This window comes from Seriola dumerili, unplaced genomic scaffold (assembly GCF_002260705.1).
Source record: "Seriola dumerili isolate Sdu_G_001 unplaced genomic scaffold, Sdu_1.0 BDQW01000052.1, whole genome shotgun sequence".
NCBI classification, from domain to species: Eukaryota; Metazoa; Chordata; class Actinopteri; order Carangiformes; family Carangidae; genus Seriola; species Seriola dumerili.
The window spans coordinates 4,360,197-4,384,616 of NW_019174307.1; the positions used below are offsets into that span (position 1 = coordinate 4,360,197).

At 39.0% G+C, this 24,420-nt stretch overlaps 1 protein-coding gene across 1 annotated transcript in view; it reads left to right on the forward strand.

The window, feature by feature from the left end:
• LOC111218828 (polycystic kidney disease protein 1-like 2) overlaps positions 1–21,818 on the forward strand; it is a 43,691-nt gene extending 21,873 nt beyond the window's left edge. Inside the window, exons 14-37 of the mRNA XM_022741304.1 lie at positions 13–126; positions 225–339; positions 433–623; positions 706–936; positions 1,533–1,634; positions 2,497–2,675; positions 2,845–2,991; positions 3,908–4,107; positions 4,364–4,605; positions 4,751–4,939; positions 5,500–5,538; positions 6,542–6,756; positions 7,404–7,644; positions 7,875–7,971; positions 8,071–8,205; positions 9,946–10,131; positions 12,678–13,008; positions 14,276–14,409; positions 14,526–14,653; positions 16,058–16,218; positions 17,063–17,273; positions 17,763–17,864; positions 18,015–18,146; positions 21,615–21,818. Coding sequence (XP_022597025.1) covers positions 13–126; positions 225–339; positions 433–623; positions 706–936; positions 1,533–1,634; positions 2,497–2,675; positions 2,845–2,991; positions 3,908–4,107; positions 4,364–4,605; positions 4,751–4,939; positions 5,500–5,538; positions 6,542–6,756; positions 7,404–7,644; positions 7,875–7,971; positions 8,071–8,205; positions 9,946–10,131; positions 12,678–13,008; positions 14,276–14,409; positions 14,526–14,653; positions 16,058–16,218; positions 17,063–17,273; positions 17,763–17,864; positions 18,015–18,146; positions 21,615–21,818 — 4,026 coding nt within the window. The remainder of the gene's footprint in view (positions 1–12; positions 127–224; positions 340–432; positions 624–705; positions 937–1,532; positions 1,635–2,496; positions 2,676–2,844; positions 2,992–3,907; positions 4,108–4,363; positions 4,606–4,750; positions 4,940–5,499; positions 5,539–6,541; positions 6,757–7,403; positions 7,645–7,874; positions 7,972–8,070; positions 8,206–9,945; positions 10,132–12,677; positions 13,009–14,275; positions 14,410–14,525; positions 14,654–16,057; positions 16,219–17,062; positions 17,274–17,762; positions 17,865–18,014; positions 18,147–21,614) is intronic.
• Positions 21,819–24,420: the final 2,602 nt, after the last annotated feature.

Consider the following 24,420-nt stretch of genomic DNA (forward strand, 5'->3'; position numbering starts at 1 on the left):
CCTGGCACATAGATCCTGTTGCCAAGGCCTGTTGAAGAGCAGGTGAAAACCTCAGTTTTGGACCTGGGCAACTTCAGCACAACGGTCATAGATGTTCCTTCAGCTGACTCTACACTGGTGTTAAAGGTTCAGTAACATGTTTTATCTCCACTTCTTAGACATATAATGATTACTTTCATTAAAAATGAATTTTGCTGCAGCTATATTGATATACCTTTTTGAAGATGGTGCCTTCAAAGGATCCATTACCCCTCAAACTGTTCCTTGGCTATATGGGCTACCCCACTGAAACAAATTATGTAGCAATGACAGAGATGCCTCACCAGGGGACTACCCAAGGTAATACATCTTTTTGCTCAGTGGTGGAGACAGTTATTTTAGCTCTTATGCCCTGATGCATGACTTGAGTACTTTTGTGTTTTTCTGATACAGAGGAGAGATACACTTGGCTACTAGACCATAAGAGTTTGAAAGGAAACACAGGAGTGCACTATCTTGTAGTGAAGCCCATAGTAGGCCCGGGTATAAAATCCATCAATGCCAGTTTATCAGTCACCTCCATCACTGCCGCATGTAAATTTTGGAATGAATCATTACTGGATTGGAGCGATGCAGGATGCAGGGTAAGTACAGCAGTTCAGTCTGCCTGTCATGTTTACCATGTTGTCTAAACTTTAATAATAGTAAAGGCTGCTGTCTTTCAAGGTTGGTGTTCAGACCACACATTTAGTCACCCAGTGCCTCTGCAACCACCTCACCTTCTTTGGGAGCTCTTTCTTTGTCACTCCCAACCTTGTTGACCCATCACGCTCAGCTGAGCTGTTTGGGACCTTTGCTGAGAATCCTGTGGTTGTCTGCTTCGTGGGTGCGCTCTTTGTGGCTTATCTCTTGGTGCTTGTGTGGGCACGACGAAAAGACATCCAAGATACTGCCAAGGTACAGTGTATCTTCATCACCAGACTATAATAATGAGGTGACATTACTCAAAATGTATTCTGTTTCTCAATTATATTACACATCTTGAAAGATAATATTTCCTAGTACTCTTGCTATTGCTACATAGCTAACGTTAGCATTAACAGCTGTTTACTAACCAGTCTAGAAGAAAGGTGAGTTCAGCATCAAACTTCATTCCTTTAGTTTCCATGAACTGTCTCCAATGGCAGATAGCAACACCAATGTTAACTCTTGTCTCTGTCACTACTTTTCTTCTACTGAAGTTAGCACGCCAACATCTAGCCCCGGCCCGTCTCAAAACCTTCCAATAGCGACTCCCGGTAGCCTCCAATCTGCCCTGAAAACCTAGCACTGCTTAGGTGTGTTACATCCTCTTGTATCATAACGACGATGTTGATCGAAGCTCTGCTCGAGCAACAGCTACGTAAACAATAAACCATGTTTGGTGGCAGGAAAAACTTAATAGCCCTTTTAAGATTTAACATCTAACAGATTTCTTTCTTTGTTTTGTTGTGACCAAATTTGCGTTCAGTCCATTTTTATGTAATATTTTCTGTATGTTGGTTAATTTGCAGGTGAAGGTGACGGTGCTGGATGACAATGACCTCATGGACGAGTACCGCTACTTGTTAAGTGTTAGCACTGGGCATCGGAGAGGAGCCTCCACTTCCTCTCAGGTAAATCTGTTTTCAGTTCAACATTTGTAGCAAATGCAGTCACATTTTGCTGAGACAGCTAATCCTTAATAAGCATACACTAACATGAATCTTAGTTAAACACCCAATTCCAAACATACTACATGAGGAGGAGGCTAGCATGGCAGAGCAAGCTGCAGCAGTAAACCATGTTGGCATGAATGAATGAACAGAGTTATAGTGATAGTAGCTAGGTTTCCATTCAATGTTTTACTGAATGTTTCCACCACCAGAAAGAAGTTCTGCAAAAGAAAAAGCAAGTTAATGCATCTTTCCATCTACTATGCTATGCTAATAGTGGGATTTGGTTTGTCAAGACAAACAGCTGGTGGTTCTAATTCTCTAGGCAGGTGCCATTTAAACCTTTGTAGAAGAAGGGTGCAAAAGGATGACATAATTGAAAGAGCTCCAGTGAAACTTAAAATGGTGAAAAACTATGTAAGAAACATGATGGAAATTTGGCAAATTTTAGGTTTGTTTGGTTACGGTCTCTTCTTCGTTGCATGAAGCATTGTTTAAGTCACATACTTCATGTATGTGTTATGATTTATCCTTTAAGTCTGTTTCCATTGCACTTTGTTGCTCTTTGCTTTTGTTGGGACACCAACTTTTCCACCTGTTTTCTTTTACTCTTGTAAAAGAGTAAAAGCTCTTGTAATATAGCTGAATGGGTGAGTGTTACCGTATTTGCTCAGTTCATTTGTCTTGCTGATTGTCAGTATTAACTGTTCAAACCAGTCCTCAGCCTATACGCCCCGTTATACTGTATGTGGAAGCAAAGTAAGTGCATTTATTTCTGTGTTGGATTTTCACTCTCAACATGCAGACTGCTTAACTGTTTTAGGTGACAATTACTCTGTTGGGTCCAGATGGAAACAGTGAGCCGCACCACCTGACAGATCCAAAGAAATGTGTGTTTGAGAGAGGTGAGGTGGATATGTTCCTGCTAACGACACCCTACTGTCTGGGAGACCTTCAGGGCATCAGGCTGTGGCACAACAACTCAGGGAGCCATCCTGCCTGGTAGGCAAATACTGAAATGTCTGAGCTACTCAAAAAGAAAAGAAATGCATCCTTGAAATGTATTCATTGTATTGTGACGTTTCTTCTGATGTAGTTGTAGTGAACTAGAACACTGTGAACATTTACTGTACTTACATGTTGCTGACTCACACTGACTGCTTTTTCTCAGGTATGTAGGTAACGTCATGGTGCAGGATTTACAGACGAACCAGAAATGGCATTTTCTATGCAACTCCTGGCTGGCCATAGACATCGGTGATTGTTCCCTTGATAAAGTTTTTCCTGTCTCTACAGAGATGGATTTGAAGAGGTTCAGGTAAGGTAAAAACACTGAGGCACATGGGCGGCAAAACTACACGCACAACCACGTCTGAAGGCTGAAAGTGAAACCCAAACAGAGATTTTTCATTTGAATAACACATGCATTGATTAAATGCAAATGGAATACAATAGCTGGTTTGGAGTTTACTTCTAATAATGGTAAATTTACTGCAAGCTTGATTTTTGAACAATGACAGTCGTATGTGAAAGCCAGCGGAACAACAAACCAGAGCTTTCAATTGAGTCCCAACTTCTATTCATGTGAGGCTGGCAATGTTTGAGAAATCTACCAACCAAAATGCAAATCTAAATGGAAACAACTTTAATATTACTTACAAGGATACTTCAAATAAGCAACCTTAACCCAGACTTTCCAGCAACATATTAATTTAAGTATTTATCATAAATATTGCCAAGGACAGAATCTGTTGGCTTGGTTAACCTGAGCCAGATTTTCAAAAGGCATTCTAAAATTGAAACTGAAATATGTAACAGGAGGGTGCAAAATTAATAGCACTGAGTATACCTGATTAAATCAATGAACAGTTACACTCTGAGCTAAGCAGGCTACAGGCAATGCTGTGTTTTTTATATATTATATTTGGCTTCATGCTGATTTATGATGCGCAGTAAAAAAATAAATAAATGCATTTAAGACATTAAATGGAATACAGGCTGTCACTTAGCCCAGTTGAGTCAGCCTACACACTGAGGTGGTGATTTACTGAGGATTTATGACTCTTAAGGCACTCAGGTGTCAAATAGTTATAGATCTACACTGAGGTTTGGCTGCAATAAAATTAGCTTGACGAGGTTAAAGTGTGATGCTAATCCATCTCTAATTGGCTGTTCGTGTAGGATTAAAATGTTTTTATTTCACAGTTTTACCCCTTGTTACTTTTATTTTACAGTAATTTGTTCTTCATGAAGACAACAAAGGATTTCAGTGATGGACACCTCTGGTACTCTGTGGTCAGCCGACCACCGAGCAGCACCTTCACTTGTGTGCAGAGAGTGTCCTGCTGTTTCTCTCTGCTGCTCTGCACCATGCTGACCAGCATCATGTTTTATGGTATCCCAACAGACCCATCTGAGCAGACCATGGATCTGGGTACAGCACATTTTCATTACAGCTCAATTTACTCAAAGAAAAAAGACCTGTGTGTTATTAATCCTGGGTTGGCTCTTTGTATGTTCAATTTTATGAGGATCTTCTGTATGGCCTTACAAAGTTAACAGTTCTTTGCTGTACAACGTTTTATAAAAACAAACCATTTGCATGATTACCAGTTATATAAATACTTCATAATTTATGGACACCAAAACTGATGTGCACATCCATTACAATTTCTTCTCTCTGGTCCCAGGTCACTTTGAGTTTACCTGGCAACAGTTCATGATTGGAGTTCAGAGTTCGCTCATCATGTTTCCAGTGAACGTCCTCATTGTTAGTATCTTCAGAAACACCCGTCCTTGGGAGACATCTTGTTGCAAACGCAAAACAGAAAAAACAGATGCCCTTGAGCAGGAGAGAACTTCCCAGACTCCTTCCTCACAGACTGACACCACCAACACAAATGTCAATGTCACTTTAGACGTTATCATCAAGGTAGGTGCTTCATGTTTTTATGCATGAGATGCTGCTAAACCAGTATCATACAAGTAATACAAATAAACTTTTTTTATGGCCCATGACACTACTTACATACATATTATGTATATGTGTCACTTTACTTAACTTTTTTCTCTCTCAGGATATCACAAGAATTGCCCATTCATTATCTAAGACCGTAAAAAGCAACATCCCGTGCACAGCGTCCGAGTTTGGGCCAGGACAACAAGTTGATATCAATGCTGTTCTTTCTGTGGTGGAGGATTTCATCAGACAGAGTAACAAAAGCAGTGACAGTGCCCAGTCAAAAACACAGAGATTTTCTAACCTCGTTCAGCCGCAGCTACCAGGTTTGTTGTGCTGTGGATACATCTCCTCGGCTACACATTTCAGGGTTTCTGCCCACTCTCTAAGCTAGTACAACACTATTCAAAAGTATTTTACCTGCTGCATACCAAACTACTTTTATGCCTCCACCCCAGCAACAGCCAAGTCCGAAGGTATAAATGTCCGCTTAGACTCCAGGATGAACTGATTATCTGGTGTTCAAAGTCACTGTGACCTGATAAAACACATTTGTGGCCATAATTCACAAATTCATACATTAATTATGACACAATTGTCTGAAAGGGGAAATTATTATTACTGGTTGATGGAAGCATACAACCGCGAGGAGGTAATTCTGGTTTTATATCGTTAAAATTTCAGAATAAGAAATTTCAACTAAGAAGTGTTGAAGTTTTATTTTGTCATCATTCAAAAATAACACTTCTCATGGGTCTTAGCCACTGCCAAAGCCTCATAGGAGCATGGAATTGTTGAATTTTAAACTGTAATCATTTTTATCATTGTTAAAATGAACAATTGCACAAATTTTACAGATCCATTAAGCTTAGAATGAATACAAGAAGCACCAGTATGTGTCAGCTTATCAAAAAGATGGGTGACAGAAACACAAACAAGGCAGATCTTCACTTCCCCTAGTTTCATGCCTTTTATTTTGTTATTACCTCCGCCAAGGAGATTACGTCGTCACCCGTGTCTGGTTTGTTAAGCAGGTTGCTTACAGTGTTGCACATAAACATCCAAAGAGTACCCATCATCACGATACCAAATAATATGCATAAACTGTATCTGCCCACTGTTAACATTTATCAGAATCAGTTCATTCTGAATCTACGAGCCGGCATGATGTACAGTGTACTCTGTGTAAAAATTGTTTATTGTTTATAAACTTATCAGAGACAGAGGGGAGATCAGTTTCCTATTTTAAAGTAATGGGTGGTGCGCTGTAATGTACAGAGACTAAACTGGAATACAAAGGAGAAACACACCCACAAGATTTAGACTTAATCAGAAGAGTAACAAGGAGATGGACAGGTGGGAAAACATTCAAGGGAATTCTGTCAGGTCTTGAAGCTTGTGTCATGATAGATATCCTTTAACAAGAGTACACTGTATCTCCAGAACCCAGGATGAGTGTATTATTGTTCTAATTTGATGATAAGTCACGGAGCATGTGTGAAATGTTTTTCATTTTAGAGTGAGTGGTTTTCAGTTCAGATAGAGAGTCAGACATAATGGCGCCCAGGGGGAAATCTAAATTGGTACACAGAACAAACTATTCTCTGCCTGGGAATCCCTGATATAGAATCAAACCACCAGATTTTGTCGAGGGTTTTCCTCTACAAACAACAACGCTTAGAGAGAAAAAGATACAGCTGGAGGTAGCCTGAACAGAGTAGGAAGTTCACTGAAGGATCCACATTCATTTTAATACCAGGAACCCTACCATGGAGTCATTAAAGCATCAGTGCCTTATACCTGTAACATGAGCCTAATTGTTTAAGAGCCACCTTCAGTATTGAAGTAAACACAAACTGTTGTATTTACAGCTCCAGAGGGCAGTGCCAGTGTGCATCCTGGGACAAACGTGGAGGGCATTCATAGGAAGAGCAACAAAACCCAGTATCTGTACATGCAGCTGTGTCACATCGACAAAGAGCTGAGCCTGCTGGGACCCTCCGGCTGCCCCTCCCCACACAGCTACAGCCAGGCTCTGCAGCAGGTCCAGGGCATGAAGAGCGTCCTCGAAGATCAGCTCTTCACATCCAGCTGCATCAACCTCGATGAGCACACCCAGAAGAAGTACAGTAGTCCCTCATTAAAAAAGCCACACTGCTAGATTTGCACGTGTTAGTCTGTTATCCACAAACTGTTTGTATTTATTTATTTAAAATAAAGTGTACACTTAAAGTCATTTGGCTTTTTTCTGTGGCCATTTTTTAAAGTGGCTAAAACAACTTTTAACAGCTGGGAAATAACCTTATTTGCCTTCTTGCTGAGAGTTAGATAAACAGGTCAATACTACTCTCATGTCTGTGTGGTAGATGTGGAGCTAGAGCCTGTTGTAAACAGGGGAAATGGCTCTGTCCAAAGTTAACTATACAGACATGAGAGTGCTTTTGAACTTCTCATGCAACTCTCAGCAAAACAGCAAATAAGCTAAATATCCCAAAATGTTGAATGATCTATTACCCACAGTATGTGGGTAATAGACTAGAACTAGCAAAATCACTAGTTTCACCTTTTTAACATCTTTTATATTATTGTATATATCACTCTTTGTATACAGTTCATATCACACATAGAATCTCAAATCTGGTAATGTGAGTTTGATGTTTTGGATTTCCATTTAAAAACCATTTAAAATCATATTCATGTGAAATGGATGTAATTGTACTCCAGAGCTGTACTTAAGTACATTGTTTTTTTTTTCTTTGACTCCTTAGCAGATTGAGTCCTGCAGACAGCGCTGATGGTGACGGTGATCAGAAGAAAAGGATATGCTGTCATGGAGGTCTCCCCTGGTGGTTTATTTTTGTCGGCTGGCTGCTAGTGATCGCTACCAGTGTTGTTTCGGGATATTTCACGATGCTTTACGGTTTAAAATTTGGGAAGGAACGTTCCATAAACTGGTTGGTATCCATGATTGTCTCCTTTTTTCAGAGTACCCTCGTCATTCAGCCATTGAAGGTGAGAAGAACTTGTCTTTTTCCTCCTCATTAAGAACCTCGTACATCAGTAGTAGCTCAGGATTTCCAAAAGAATTACTTTTATGTATTATGAATTTCTCAATTTCATAGTTTTCTTACAACAGTAATAATTGCAGTAATGATCAATACTTATTCTCTATGAGCATGTGCCAAATATTCAATATTTTGGAGTGAAACTGTATTCACTTATGTTCATGCCTCTTATCTCAGGTGCTATGCCTTGCAGCCTTCTTTGCACTTGTAATAAAGAAAGTTGATGAGGAAGATTTTCAAAATGTAGCATTTGCAAGAAATGACTCAAATCAAGGTAAAAAAACAAAAACAAAACAATTTCTTGTTCTCAGATTTTGACTTATTGATGATCAAAAATGTTCAGGTTTTATAACAAATGTATTTTCACTCACAGGTGATTTTAAAGACCAGCAAACACTCAGACAGGATAGGAATCTCTATGAGCCGCCTCCTCCTGCAGACATTGAGAGGATGAAGAGGAACAAGATTATGGAGCAGAAAGCCTTTGCCCTCCTCAAAGAGATTTTGAGTGAGCAGAAATATATTTTTCACACATATATTGCACACAGGATTTGCAAGATGACAAGATCAATTGTGATTCAAATGTTTTCCAATGATAGAGTTTAATGAAATCATTCTGTTCCTGGTTTACTGCAAGACACTGTTACTATGCAAACTCATGACCTAAAACATACTACGTTGTGTCAGGTTAACCAGATCTTTATCCCTGCTCCCTCATTAGACTCTCTCTCTCTCTCTCTCTCTCTCTCTCTCTCTCTCTCTCTCTCTCTCTCTCTCTCTCTCTCTCTCTCTCTCTCTCTCTCTCTCTCTCTCTCTCTCTCTCTCTCTCTCTCTCTCTCTCTCTCTCTCTCTCTCTCTCTCTCTCTCTCTCTCTCTCTCTCTCTCTCTCTCTCTCTCTCTCTCTCTCTCTCTCTCTCTCTCTCTCTCTCTCTCTCTCTCTCTCTCTCTGTATGTGTGTGTGTGTCTACACTGTCGTCTACACAGTGGTCCGTCCCACATGTGACCAACAGAACAGATGCCCTTCTATTTTAATCGATACAGCTGTCTACACAGCCTACTTGTGCTATACACCCTCATTTACCTCTGTTTTGTAGTGATTATGTATCGGGCTCTTAGTGCTGTCGAAACCAGCAATAAATATTGTGCCTGAACATGTCAGGGCAGAGGGGTGAATTCTTTTAACAGGAAGGGCGCAGTCGGTACCCAAGGACACAGAGACTGAAAGTGATTAAAAAATATATTTATATTTTATATAATACAGTATATTGCAAATCTTCTATTTAATGTCCACAATGTGACCATACGTCTGTGTCCACAAGCAGCTCTCTCTGTCTGCTGCGGCTCTCCCCTCCCTGGCCTGCCTTTCAGCCACAGGTCCATCCAGCTGCTGGAGGACACCCTGAGAACAGAGAGCATCTGCCAGTAATCTGTCAGGACAACTTCCTGTACATCACAGCATATTACACACAGAGGCCGTCTGGCATGTGGCTCCTTGTTGCCATGGCGTGGCAGCAGTGTTTGGCCTTTTCTCTATTTTCCCCGTGAATCTGCCATGGTGCACTCATAGAAATGCTGAGGTAGATGCATACACAAGATGTCAATCAACACATTCACACCTGATCCTCACCTGAAGCACATAGTGCTGCTGCTGGCTCTGTTGTTTTCCTCTGTAGAGCTAGTGCTGGGCCAAAATGAACAAACTAATCTTTTCCACTGGTATTTTTGTGGGTTTGTTACAAATTGCATTTAGCTTTAAGCAGTGCAAGCTTTCCCCTCAGGGTTTACCAGAGCTGTGTACACTGGCTACTGAGACCGTTCAGTACTATGTATGAATCTATATTTACTATTGACCCAATTTGGCTTGTGCTGATACCAGCTCTCATACATACTCCTTTCCCTTGATACTACCCATACATGCAGCGTGTATGCTGAAGAGACTGTTTTGGGAGCTTCAGGGTTCACCAAATTTGTTCATGTATGAGTCAGACAGCAGTCTCAGTGCATGTTAACCTTTTAGCTTAAAAGCCTGTGGATATTACTCCTGATCCCTGCTGCCTGTGGACTTTGTGCGTGGGTGTTTTGATCAATTCCAGATGATCGTAGCATCAACACAGCTGTCACAGCAAGTAAAGTAAAAGCACTTCTGGAGTTCATAAGTTATCAGGTTTACGTAGCTTGCTCTGATCCCCAGCACTGTTATCGCATGCTGAATTTTCATAACTATAAGGTGGTGTGTTGTGTGTTTCAGCCTACTTGGGGTTTATGTGGATGTTGCTGCTGGTGGCGTACAGCCAGAGAGATCCCAATGCTTTCTTCCTAAACCAGCACATCCGGGACAGCTTCAGTGGAGCGATCACAGACAGCATGAGTCTTGGGGACGTGTTCAATTGGACCAACACATCTCTACTCAGTAACCTCTTTGGAGTTTATCCAGGTAAAAACATATCCCTCCTGGAGTGGTCAGGCATCATCCTGTTGTTTTAATTCTTGGAAACAAAAAATTTTTGTCAGAGCTGCATAGAAAGCTTTTGGGTTTCATCAGCGCTTTTTGATGAACTCTGATGTGGTGTGAATGTTTTCAAATGCAGTCCTGGCAAAAGTTATTCACCAAGAAGTTTTCATTCTATACATCAGGCCTAGTCGAGGTAAATACAAACCATTTGAATCTCTCCAATTTCAGCCTTGTCATTTGTAAAGCCAGAATGATGTATTATACACCTGGAAACATTTTGCAAAAAAATGTTTGTTCCCTTTTCTTATATCATGAAAGTTTAATAAAGTGTGTTTTTTCAGTTAAGTAAGTGGATGCACACTGCATTATGTCAAAAGAACCTAGAAATATTTTTATGCCTCCAGCCAACAGCAACAGCCAGAGGCATTATGTTTTCAGGTTGTTTGTTGGTCCGTTCCATTTTATATATATATATATATATATATATATGTGTGTGTGTGTGTGTATACATTTTTCAGTGACATGGAGGGAATTTCTTCTTCAACGTTCACTTTGATGCAAGGATTAACTGATTAGATTTTGGTCGTCAAAGGTCAACTCACTGTGACATCATAAAACATGTTTTTGGCCGTAGCTCAAGAATTCCTATGTAGTTATGACAAAATACACATAATACCATTCATTAAGTTCCTTTAAAGTCTTCATTACATATATGACAGACATAGATATAAAATGCAACTTGCCCGGTCGGTGGAGACATGCAACCACAAGGCAGTAATTCTAGTTTTTTTTTTTTTTTTTTCCTCTTTTGTATGACCAAAGTCATCTTTTGCTAAAGATCCTGTTGGTGTGAAAGCTGTTTGAAACCTTGAGTGCTGTCCAGAAAAGCAGGCTTCTCTCTCTTGTGGTGTGGAATTAAATAACAATCAACTCCACAGCACAGGAGCTTCACAGCAGCACAATCTCATTTCTTGTTGTGTGTCTTTTTAGTATCACTCAATAGCTTTCAGTTGGATTTTTTAAAGTCTTTCAGGTAGGCTACTGTCAGAAGGAGCAATTAACAGGTGCCAGATCATTCTAGTGATCTCTCTGGATAACTGTATATATTTAAAAATACTGCAGCAAGACTACTTAAACCCAGACACAATTAATTCAATGCTAAAGTCCCAGTCCTATACTTAGGGTGGACTGAGTTGATGCAATACCAGGTTATCTTTATGGGTAGAAAAGCAGCCAAGACATTGGGTTTTTTTGATCCATAGTACTCTTACTCTCTTTGTTGAAATACCCAGTTAGGGCAACCCACACTATTTTCGTGTCTCTGGCAGCAGTAACTGTTTTTTCCAAGACTTAGAAACTCGGCACAACAGCACTGTAACATTTAAGGTTGTTTACCTTTGACGGTTACAACCCTTGTGATGAAGAAAAAACAGGTATGACATTGTTTTAATTATTAGACAGATCGCCAGTGAAGCCTGGAGGTTTAATACTTAGGACTTTGTCTGGCCAATCATTGAATAGCAATACACAGGAGTGGAACCAATTTTATTTCATTATTTTGTGTTGTTTGTATTTTATTTATATTTCAAGTAACTTGGTGTGGACTTGTTCTTTAAATTTGTAATTTACTCTGATTCTGTGGTGAATATTGATCACATCAGTAGATAAAAAGCCAAAACCACCATATTTCACAAATTATTAACGATTTACCAACTATTGATTGTTAATGTGGCCGACTAGTCAGTTTTCTTTATTTATATAGACTATCAGTGGAAGAAATTGCTTACGAATTGCAGTTATTATTATTATTGTGTTACTTATATATTACTGTTGGGTGCTTTAACAGTCTACTCTCACTACTTGCATGTCAATATTTGTTAATGATTGTCCATAATGTGTGTATTCTGTGCAGTTTTGCATGTCTGCAGCGAGGCAGATGCTGTGCAGATTAAGCCTGATTTTAGCATCAGATTGTTTCGCCTGCAACTACTTATGGTATCATTACTAAATATGGTATCTGATTAATTGCCTGAACAATCCGCAATTGGGCTTTTAAATGACTGGACACTCAAAACCTTGTCAACCCCTTAATATGCATCATATGCAGTTTGCAGCTGACAATAAATTTGCGACAGTTTTTAGGTAAAACAGTATAAAAGCAGTGATAATTAAAACTAATTCTTACTTCAAAACATAAGTCAATCCATTGGTACTGGGTTTAGTTATAAAGTATTAAGTATTACATCACTTTAATGCTGACCCACTTCCTGTGTTCTGATTTTAATAATTTTACCTCAAAATGGCAACCATCAACACTATTAAGTAAAAAGCTCAATTGGCATGTAGTTGTGAATATGTAGTACAGAAAACAAACAGACCCTATTTCAGAAGAATTCTCTGAGTAAAACACCCCTGAATCAGACTGGCCAAAGGGTTTAAATGTGTGACATACAGAGACTGCAACCGTAACATTACTTTCATTCTGCACTGACCTGTGATAAATCAAAGAAAGAAATGCTGTGTTCCAGGATTTATCACAGATGGAAACTCCAAGCTGGTGGGTTATGCCCGTCTTCGTCAGCTGAGAGTTCGGAAGAACTCCTGTCAGACTGCAGGCTCCACGCTGCGGTTTGTGCCAGACTGTCAGGTGCCATACTCATGGGAAGGGGAGGACATGGGCTCCTATTACGCTGGCTGGAACCACTCTCTGGGGGGTAATGTCTCTACAAGCACCTCCAGCCCCTGGATGTACCAGACACAGGCTCAGCTCAGGGCTCACCCTGTCTGGGGAAAAATGGTGCTCTACAGGGGAGGTGGCTTTGTAGCAGAGCTTGGCCCAGATTTACAAAATGCAAGCAGGTATGCACATTTACATTATTGTGATTGATTATGATTATTCTCAGTAGTCTAAGTCTTATCTATGAGAAACAATGTATGCCAAAATTAAATACTTAACTTGCACATATAGTGCATTCAGAAAGTATTCAGACTTCTCTTTTTAGGTGCTCTTAGAGACCACCTGTGGAAAATTTAATTTATTGGACATGATTTTAAAAGGCATACACTTGTCTATATAAGGACTCACAGCTGACAATGTATATGAGACCATAAGCCAAGCTTTGAGGTGGAAGGAACTGCCTGCAGAGCTCAGAAACAGGATTGTTTCGAGGCACAGATCTGGGGTAAGCTACAAAAAAAACCTGCCTCATTGAAGGTTCCCAAGAGCACAGTGGCCTCCATAATTCTTAAATGGAAGAAGTGGCCAGGATTCTTCCTAGAACTGGCCGCCCGGTCAAGCAGAGGAACCTTGGAAAGAGGGGTGACCAAGAACTGGATGGTTACTCTGCCTGTGTTGAGATAGGGAAATCTTCCAGAAGGTCAACTATCACTGCAGCTCTCCACTGATCCGGGCTGTATGGCAGAGTGGTCAGACTGATGTGAAAGTTTACAACGACGAAAAAAAAAGCACCTAAAGGACTGTGAGAAACAAGATTCTCTGGTTGATGGAACTGTTTGGCCTCAATTCTAAATGCCATGTCTGGAGGAAACCAGGTACTGCTCATCACTTGCTCAATGCCATATTCTTAAGGAAAACCTGGACCAGGACCCCAGACTGGGCTGAAGGTTTACCTTCCAACAGGACACTGACCCCAAGCACCTTGAATATCTGACCCTTTTACTGATGTCTTTCCTATAGATTTCCCCCAGATGTTACTTTAGAAACTGTTTCTATTGACACTCGAGCCAGCTGAGCATCTTTGTGACTGAAGCCCCTGCCCCATCCGTGCCCCATCCCAACAATGAACCCTCCTCCAACGTCACTTAGATCTTTTCCTCTTGCCATCTTGATACAAAATCAGAATAGACTGGGCCTACTCAGCATTTTGATACATGCCACAGAGCATGATTGGATGCTAATTACTTGAATGTACCATACAGTGCAACTGTATGGATGCATCTACATTCCTTATGTTTCTCCACACATTTATTCAGGCTTTATATTAACATCGAAAATATGGTATATTCATGTAAAAAAAAAATATTTCTTTTGTTGGATGAGGCTGTACCATTTGACCGCAGGTGTAACAGTGGACAGTTAAAATGTTCTTGTGTATTTTATTCACAGCACCATTGAGTATCTGTTCAGGAACAGATGGCTGGATATATACACACGGGCATTCATTGTAGAATTCACCGTTTATAATGCAAATGTGAACCTCTTCTGCATCGTCACACTCTTGTTTGAGACCACAGCTGTTGGTAAGGTTGAGCATTTTCTTCATTATCGTTATCCAATCATTTTCTGTAGGAAATATAACATTATCATCGCATCAACTGCATGTATTTAAACATAACTGTTCCTATTGATTTTGTAGGAGCATTTCAGTTCCACAGTGAGCTGCAGAGTGTTCGCCTGTACCAATCAACTGGTGGTTTTCACATCTTCGTTATGGCTGCTGAGATCATATACTTGCTTTTCATCCTCTATTATATGTTCCTGCAGGTAAACACTAACATGACTACTATAGAATATGGTCTTAGAGCTATTAATTGCTTGGTTGCTACCGATGCATCAACCGGAGATGAATTCAGACTTTTAATGAGACTGCCAGAGGTGTTTTGATGTTTGCTGAGGGCTTCACAAATTCAAGGCTGACCTCAGATATGCAGGCAGGGCTCATTAGTCCGTTCACATGAATCCTGTCACACCAGATTTGAAGGGAGCATGCTGCTGATGGATACTTTTTGGGTTTCCTGATCAATATTTCCCCCAGAACATGCCATTGTTGTGAATGGCAGGAATCAATTTAACAAGATTTATTAATATTAGAGAGACTGATTTGAGGTTAAATAACTTTTGAAGGTACAAATGTGCATAACTTAACTGACTGTCAATTTATTTGTCAGTTCAAAAGCAATTTACAGCTGACTTCAAGCAGCTGCCAGATGCTACAGTATTCATCTCCACACTTAATGTTTCATGCCATCTTTCAGCCAAGTAAATTAAACAGGACACTTAAATTATTTTGATAATTTACATAATTTCATATATAACATAAGAAAATAAATATATGATGACATTAACAGTGTGTGTTGATGATGATGTTGCTCTGTTTGTGGGGATGTAATTGCATTAACATTTGCATTGTGTTATTTCCTTCCATACTGCACTTTTTTTTTTTAGTACAGCACTGAGTCATATCAAAATGACTATGTTTTTCTCACTCTCATCAGAGCCATTTTAGTTTATTTTCTTTTATATTCACCATTAAGTGTAATTTCAGAGACAGGACGGTGCCATTGTGTGTCCTTCCTTGCAGCCCTTAAGACTGTTACTGTGGTACAGGGACACATTAATAAACCCGAGTATTTTAGTCGTGACAAAACATCATGACATCTTGACAAAATGTGATACTGGTGATTTTTTAAGTTCAACTGGAAGTTTGGATATCAATCAGCATTAAGATCATTTCTCATCAGGAGTCACTCATATATACATTGCATATTAAACCCCATTGCAGTCAGTGCTAAGCAACTGCAACCACTACGACTTTTTAATTTTCTCCATTAAGATACCCACAAATTAATTAGGGTTATTTAAATACTGAACATGAGACCAACAGAGGTTAAAAAAAAAAAAAAAAACCTCTAATGGAAACACCCAGTTTTAATGAAAATTGATTAAATTCTGAAAATGATATTACAAATGATCATTTCAACAACAAACAGCAATAACTGGTTTTATTTGTGCAAATCTTTCAAACATGATTTCTGACAAATTTCTGACTTAAATCACTGTTTTTCCACCTTATAAAAAATTAATGGAACAAAACCATGGTCATGCACACAGACTGCCTCCTGTTGTGTTACATATGACACTGGTAATATTCTTTTCTCTTCCTGGAAGGGAAAATTAATGAAGCAACAGCATTGGGCTTACTTCAGGAGTAAGTGGAACCTCCTGGAGTTGGCTATCATCTTATTGAGCTGGAGCGCTGTGGCCGTCTTCATCAAGAGCACCCTGCTTGGAAACCGTGATATGACGTACTACCATAACCACAAAGACCAGTGAGACTAACATTTACTTTGCAAAAGGTTATGCTTTATCTTTAGGTGGTAGGGCATGAAACACACCTGAAGCTGTGCAGTGGGCATTAAGATGTGGTTAGGACGTGTTTTCTTTCTAATGCTTGTTAAATACGCCGTATTTGTTCTTATCTCTCCTTCGTTAGTCATTACACTATTCTGTAGTGTGCTTTGATGGTGCTCTTTTTCTTCTAATTTTGATTGCCACTACATTTATTTAAGCACAATTATGTGGTATTTGTAGTTCCAATTTCTAGTTTTTGCCACTTAATATTTCTACTTCACTACATTTCCTTTATTTAACATCTACTGTTAATTTTTACTTTTTAGATTGAGATATTAAAAAAATCATGACAAAGAATTCTGAAAGACTAAACCAGACGTTCTCAGTCTTTTCGGCATGTGACACCTTGTCACGTGTCATATGTCAGTGTGTTATTAATTCTACCAAAGATACCTTTCCCCATTAAACCTCTCTGATGGTTTCATTTAAATAAACAGTTTGAGTCTCAGAGAGGTAAAATTATCTAGGACTTAACAAAAAAAACATAGTTGAAAAGTAGAAAAAGATTGAGATTTATTTTATGATCATGGGGCTCAACTGCTAAACTGTAAATAAAGTTGTTAAAACTAGCTCCCCCTCAACCAGCTACAGCAGTAAAGTGCTGCGTATGTCCAAAATGCTGTGTATGCAAGATCTTATAAGAATTTTGAATGCAGAACTTTCACTTGCAATGGAGTATTTTGCCGTATTGGTACTTTTACTTCATAAAGGATCTGAGTAGTTCTTGCGTGGCTGTTGACAGCTCACATCTTTACTGTGTAGATTTGCTAGTTTTTACGAGACAGCCATGGCTGACTGGATGCTTCAGTGTCTGATCGCTTTCCTGGTCCTGCTCGCCACCATCAAACTGTGGCACCTGCTCAGACTGAACCCCAAGATGAACATGATCACAGCCACATTGCAGCGAGCCTGGAGTGACATATCCGGCTTTCTTTTGATCATTGTGATCTTGTTCATAGCATATTCCATTGTGGTGAGTATCTTCTCCATTTACTGAGATCTACCCCTTTTACAAAGATCACAGTCTTTCTGATAGTTATTCATTACATGGGAAAGAATCATAGGTCACTGTGATTTTCTGAGTTATTGCCAGAACTATATAAAATAATTTCAGACATTTGTTTCTAATACATGTTCCAAGAAATACTTACCTCACAGTAAGTGTTTTCACTGAAAGTCACAAGTTTACAGAATTTACCAGTCCCTTTACTGTGTGTGTTGGAGTTATATTGTACAGACATGGTGGTGGTGATCCAGTGGGAAGTGGGAGATATGTTCATTAATTTTAATCTTCTAATTGAATCTTTACAGTAAATATTTTGTTAAAATAGAAACATAAGTGTAAACCTCAGTCCATTATTTTGAAAATTATTTATTTCATCAAAACTGAAAACTTGATGGACAGAAATGAAATGATTGTGAAATGATTCACCTGTTGATCTAAGGGTCGTTCTTTTTCCAGTGCAATGTGATTTATGGCTGGAAGCTGTCCTCATACAGAACTTTATCAGATGCCCTCCTCACCATCATCGGCTTGCAGATAGGCATCTTCAACTATGACGAGGTGAGTGAGGTCTTCCCCTATTCACCATATGAAATACTTAAATATGAGGATATGAAGACAAATCTCCAACCAATATACATGTCCACAAATCAGGATAACGTGGTCAGTTTTAGCTCAAAATCATGATCTGACTGATTCACTGTTTGCCAGGTCTTGGACTACAACCTCCTGCTTGGTGGATTACTCTTTGGTTCCTGCATTGTGATCATGACATTTGTGCTGCTCAATCTCCTCATTTCAGTCATCCTCGTGGCATTCCACCAGGAGCAGATATATCACAAGGTAAAATGTATCATCTGGAGTCAGCATTTTAATGTTTATTGTTTTTTTCATTTTAACCCAAAAATACAAGTCAAATCTTTCCTTTGTGTTGTTTTTGATACATATCACCCAGATTAAGGTATATACATACAGGACACTGTTGTTAAGATTGTTAAGAAGTAGAATTTAAGACCCAAACACAGAGAGTTGTGAGTCTTTGAAAGGTGGAGCAGGACAGGCAGGGACACAGGAAGCGGGGTCAGGACTGGGTATGGTTTGTGGCAGCTGGTCTGAAAATCTTCAGGCACAGGAGACAAACAAGAAGCTGAGCATGACAAACAAACCAGAAAGTCCTGGTGATCCGAGGCACAAAGAAACACAGGGATTGTGTCTGAAATCTTTCACTCATTCACTTCTCCCTACTCACCATCTATGGAGTTCTCTTTAGAGCACTATATAGTGAGCTCATCGGTAAAATGAAAAAAAGAAGAAAAAAAAACACTTTTAGACACTATGTGGTTCATTTTACTGAACCATTTTTCTTTTTTTCTTGATGTTTATACATTAATTTATACTTATATATTTATACTCCTGTGCTTTTTGACAATCATGCTGCTTTCCCAAGGGGTTTGGGGTTTCCAAAGAGTCCTATCTGCAAAAACAGGGTTCATTAAATCATTTGAATTATTCAGTAACATTAATTATATTCTAAAAAGCTAGGGCTACTAGTTTACAGTCTACCCTTAAAACTACATAAAGTATTTCTGGTCTCCTTCAAAAGTGTGCACTAACAACTATTTCATGCACATGACATTTTTCAAGCACGGACAATTATTAATACCTGCTTGGGTGCAAAGAATAGAATCAAGGAAGATAAATGGTAGTGGAGAAAAGTTTAATCACCTGCCTAGTACAACAAGCAAACGTTCATGATACTAGTTTGCTAAACTTGCTATATTAATCATATCATGTTGCAGACCATTTCCCCTATGTTAAGATACAACCAGCTCTCTTTACCTGCTTGATGAGATTACACTAGGTGGACAGCAGCAGCCTGTGATGTACAAACAGTGGTCATGCCATATCAAGCCATAGGCTAATGTAGCTACTGCTGTTAGAATGACTGGAAAACAATGGTACTGCAACTTTCCCAGGTGTCATATGTAAGAAAAGGGACTAAAAATGATGCAAATGCATAATTATAATAATAATATAATATAATAATAATAATAATAATAATAACATGCAAATGAATTAGGTTGTTACAAGAGCAGCAGCAGCAGTACTTTTAATTAATGACATCCACTCGAGGTGCTATGTAGAGCTGCAAAGCTGTCAAGTTTTCAGTATAGTATAAATTAAATTCAGTCTTATCATAATAGAGTGAAATATATAATTTAATGAAAGAAATTACAAAAATAATTTGAATTCAGACTTACCTTGCAACAGTGTGACTGTATTTTTCTTTCTAAGAGAAAGTATGAAGAACAGTATGTAGCCAATACACACCACCCAGCTAGCTGGCAGTTGTCGAGCCTGCTGAAAGGCTCGGGGTCCGTGATGGTGGGTGGTGATGACATATTTGTATACATTATTTAATAGTTGTAAGGGAAAAATTCTTATCATCGGTGGTGAAGAAATAAGGCTGGCGTCCAGGGTGTCTTAAGCTGAGGATGTTTATTGATGCTTGATCAAGGAGAAAGGAGGAATCATCAATACAGGCTTCTGTGCATGATGTCACCTCAATTCTGAAGGTTATTTTTATACATTTAGAAAGATTACTATAGATAGCTTACACTCCATAATTGGTCAAATATCTAAAAGAAGAAGGAGAAGAGGGATGTGTGAATACACTATTGGTCCATTGACCATAAACAAGGAAGCATGATCTACACACACCCAGGTGCTGATTCTCAGAGCACCCAGCCACTTGTTACTGACCATCCAAGGTCTGCTGTTATCAACCATGGCACCAGCAGTATCAGCAGCAAACCAGGAGGAGGAGCCGCCTGAGCATCTCAAGACCTATAACATTTAATGCAGTAGCGGCACAGTGGCACAGATACCTAAGGCCTCACACTGACTTTTCACCCTGAGTCAATCACTCATTAGGTGGACGAGAGAAAGCTGGAGAATCCTCATAGTTTTCCTGCTTTATGGAGTCAAAGCATTTCGACTTGTCACATGGAGAAAAAAACAGGTGTTACTAAAAACATGAACAGTGGCTCTGTTCTATTCAAGTGTGCCAGTGGGTGGAGACCATTATTATAGTGAGAATTTAATTATTTACAGCTGTGCTTTTTCTACTATGACACATCAAGGTGCACCAGCAGAGCGATGTGTTGCTGTGCATGGCGGCCAACAGAAAAAACGTGTTTTAGACACTTTTAAAAATACCCACCGAAACAATCCAATATCCGATTAAATGTACGCTTCATGTAGAATATTTCAAGTGCACCTATGGACCGCACTGTATTATGCTGCAGGTCAGATGAGTAAAATCGGAAAGCAGCGTAATACATTGCACTCCGTAGGTGCGCCACTGTGTAGGAATACAGTATTCAGCAGTTTGAAAATGTAGTGCTAAAGGAAAGTGCTGTTTTCACGGGAAGATAAACCGCTTGAAATATTCTACATGAAGCATACATTGAAACGGATATTGGATTATTGCGGTGGGCGTTTATAAGTCTCTAAGTCTCTAAAACACGTTTTTCTGGTGGTCCCGTGCACAGCAACACATTGCTCTGCCACCTTGCCATGTGCTGCTGGTCGGCTTTCCTAACTGGGAGCACTCTGATTAGAATCTACTGCAAGTGATGTACCGACTATATATGACTATATATAACTCACACAACCCTACACCAAAAAAGCAAAACTATCCCTTTAAAGAGTAGTGAGTTTGGTAATGTCATGTATTCTGTAATCAGGTGCAGTCATGGTGCAGTTTAGCTGTCAAAGGTATAAAAGAATAATAATCAATAACTGCAGTCTTGGATGTTCCCATCAGTATTGTTTTGTCCTCAATCTTATTTCCCAGTAATGACCATTAATATCTTCTGTGTTTACACAGTGTGGCTTTCAGCACAGCTTTCTTTTGATGCTTTCTAAGGCATTGAGCACATTATCCACAACCAAAGTTTGACTCCCACTCTTCATTCCCAGCATGAAAAAAAAAAACAAAAAACACAATTTTTTTTACAAAAGCCATGGTACACCTGCGAAATGTCACTGTAATAGATAAACCAAAATTGTTTCATTGTTATTCTCTGTGGGGTATTTTGTGTAACAGCAAGAACTGAATTGCACTCCCAGTTTGATATGTCTTTATTTCACACAGCCTCAAAGACAAGAAATGGGTACAAACTGAGATCAAGGCTTACAAGCACTCGCTACATGATACGTTGATGGCACTGAGCAGTGTCAAGAGCTTCTCTTCAGTATTCCTTGTTACTCAAAAAATTATTTTGTCGTGTCTCCTCTCTTACCAAGCCCTCGGAGGAGGAGGAGATTGTCGCCCTGATGCTGAAGAAAATTTGCAGTCTTTTTGGGATCAGATATAAAGATATTAAAGACTCCCAGGGGGCTGACATGAATGGCAGCAGTGGTTTGACCCTTAATAACAGCAGAATCATCCCCAGGAATTCAATTGATGTCAATATTTTTCACACATCTGACAACTCACCAAACCCTTAATGACATAACTTGCACTATATATCCACATGCTAATTTGTTCATGTTCATTATTTTTTGCTTGTTCCTCACTGGGAGGTCAGAGGCTTGGTGTGATGCTTTGCGAGCATGGTGTGGTAGATAATTATCACATACACAATTAAACTGCTGTTTGTTGGTGTGAATAAGATATTGATTTAGAGAGCATACTCAGCATGAAGATAAAGTTAACACACTTTGCTTTGCATACATCGAGTTTCTTGACACAAACACAATGCATATAAATTAATAACTCTAAGAGTAGACAAATTAAGAAACTGTATGGACAGAAATTGTTTGAATACTCAAAACTATTAATAATCACTACGAACAATAAATCTTACAAATTAATATGAATTTTAAGCATCTTTCACCTTGTAAAATAAAAACATGACATCAGTAAATATACACACCTATAAGCTTGTTTTAATGCATGTTGTTCATTGTGTTATGTATTAGTTTGTTTTATTATATTTGCGTTTGTGAACATTGTTTAAATTAATGTTTCTGGTCCATTAAAGCCCACTATGGCAAAATGGCTTCATTTCTATTCCTTTTAGTTACCAGTACTGTGATGATGGTAAAAAAAAGTTTAAAAACAGCTACTTTGTCAAAAAAATACCACAGAAGAGAAACTGGTGCATCTGTGTTACAGTGCAGCCAAACAAATGTGTTAATTTATCTTTGCTCGTCATGTCACTAATAATTACACCCAAGATCTGATTTCATGCTGCATAGAGCATGAGTAGTTTTCCACACGACAGCAGGGCACAGTAAAATTGGTTACCTTGGTCAGAAGTTTGAAGTGTGCAGCCAATGGCCTGCAACTCTTTGTCCAACAGCTGATAAATAATAAATAGCTGCATCTTGTACTATTTCTGCCTTGCAAAGCTACAAATGATCCACTGACAAAAAAAAGCCAAAATGTATTCCTGTCATGTTTTGCCTTTTGATTTTTGATGATCAACTGTGATGTGGCTGCTTCACAATAAAAGCCCCCCCCCCCATGTTTTGCCAGTTGAACACTTTTAATTTGAAGCAGTGGCAAAACAATGTTCCGTGTCCACAAAGTGCAAAGAGAGTGAACAGTAAGCAGTGAGGCTGACATCGATAAAATTGCACTGGATTTTGTGAAGGCATTGTTTTTCTGTGAGTCCCTTGTTTTATCCAGCACAGGAATGGTGGACTCCACTACTGACAATAAAAACTGCCGTATAAAGAGATAATTACTGAATACATTTAATGGCCACTACAGAAAAAAAATTCCGACTAAGTAGGCTTTGGTTTCATGAAAGTCTTAAGGATTACATCCTTAATATCAAAGCATATTTTGTGTATTTTTAAGTAATTAATAATTAATAAGTGTCAGATACAGTATGGTATGTAACAAACATATAGGTGTAAGTGACTGCCTGTTACAGCATGATTGATATTCCAGTCCAGATGCTAATTTTGTCTTTTTTTTTTTCATCAGTCCATCTCTGAATGTCTCTGATGTTTGATATACACTGTCTCCAAAATTATGTGCACATCACAACATGACAGTTATCTCAGGGATTTGCTTTTACTCAGCCACAAGAGCACTGCTGAGGTGAGGTCAGGCACACACACTTATATTCATCTTGGAGATGTTGAATGGGGCTGATTGAGGTCGGTGCTCTGTGCCATCCAGTTCCTCTACTTAAAACACTGAAAACTCCCCAAATTGCTGCCACAAAGTTGGAAGCACACTACAGAGTAAAAATGTAGCCTACTTGTGTGCTGTCGCAAACAATAAGATACATCAAGTACAGTTATTGTAAGAGTGGCCCTAAGGTTTCCCCAAACCATAAAAACGCTCTGGGCCATTTTTCTTTCTTGATTGGTTATACCACTATTTCTGAAACTTTTTCAGACGAAGGACCATTTAACCATTAAAATAGAACTCACTCCCCAAACATGCCCAAAACCAATAGGGCTTACCACTTCAGTAATATCATGGTGAGCCTGCATGGAAAAATATCAGCTGGGACAGAGTTTTAATTATTGACACCATTATTGTGCACCTTGCACACTGCAAGATAACAAGTGGTGCTATTTATGTAGCATCAAAATTAAAGAGTCTCAAGTCTCAGTCATGGTGACTACGTTATAGTAAAACTTTACACTTATCTGTTGCATCCGTTATGTTGGAGGTTTCATTTGATTTTCTTTTAATTGACACGGCCTTAAGCCACCAGTCCATGATGTTGTCCGTTGTCCATGTTTGATAGTAAATAGGCTGATAACTGGTTAAATTTAGCACTGTCCCAGGGCTAGGCTAACCATGAGCTTCATCCACTTTTCCTCTCAAATGTCATGCTCATGATTTTTTGATATAAATCGTAAAACATAAACTCTAAACTAGTGTAGCTACACGGGTAGGCAGTGTCGCAAAGCGGTTGGTTACGTAGCTGTAAGTTCAACAGCCAATTCAAGTAATAATGTTTGAAATTATATATGAGTTGATTTAATATTGAAAACAACACATATACACTACTCGCTAGTTGGCTGTGTGGTAACTGGCATAGTTTTTTTTTTTTTTAAGTTACAATTTTTACAGGTGTTT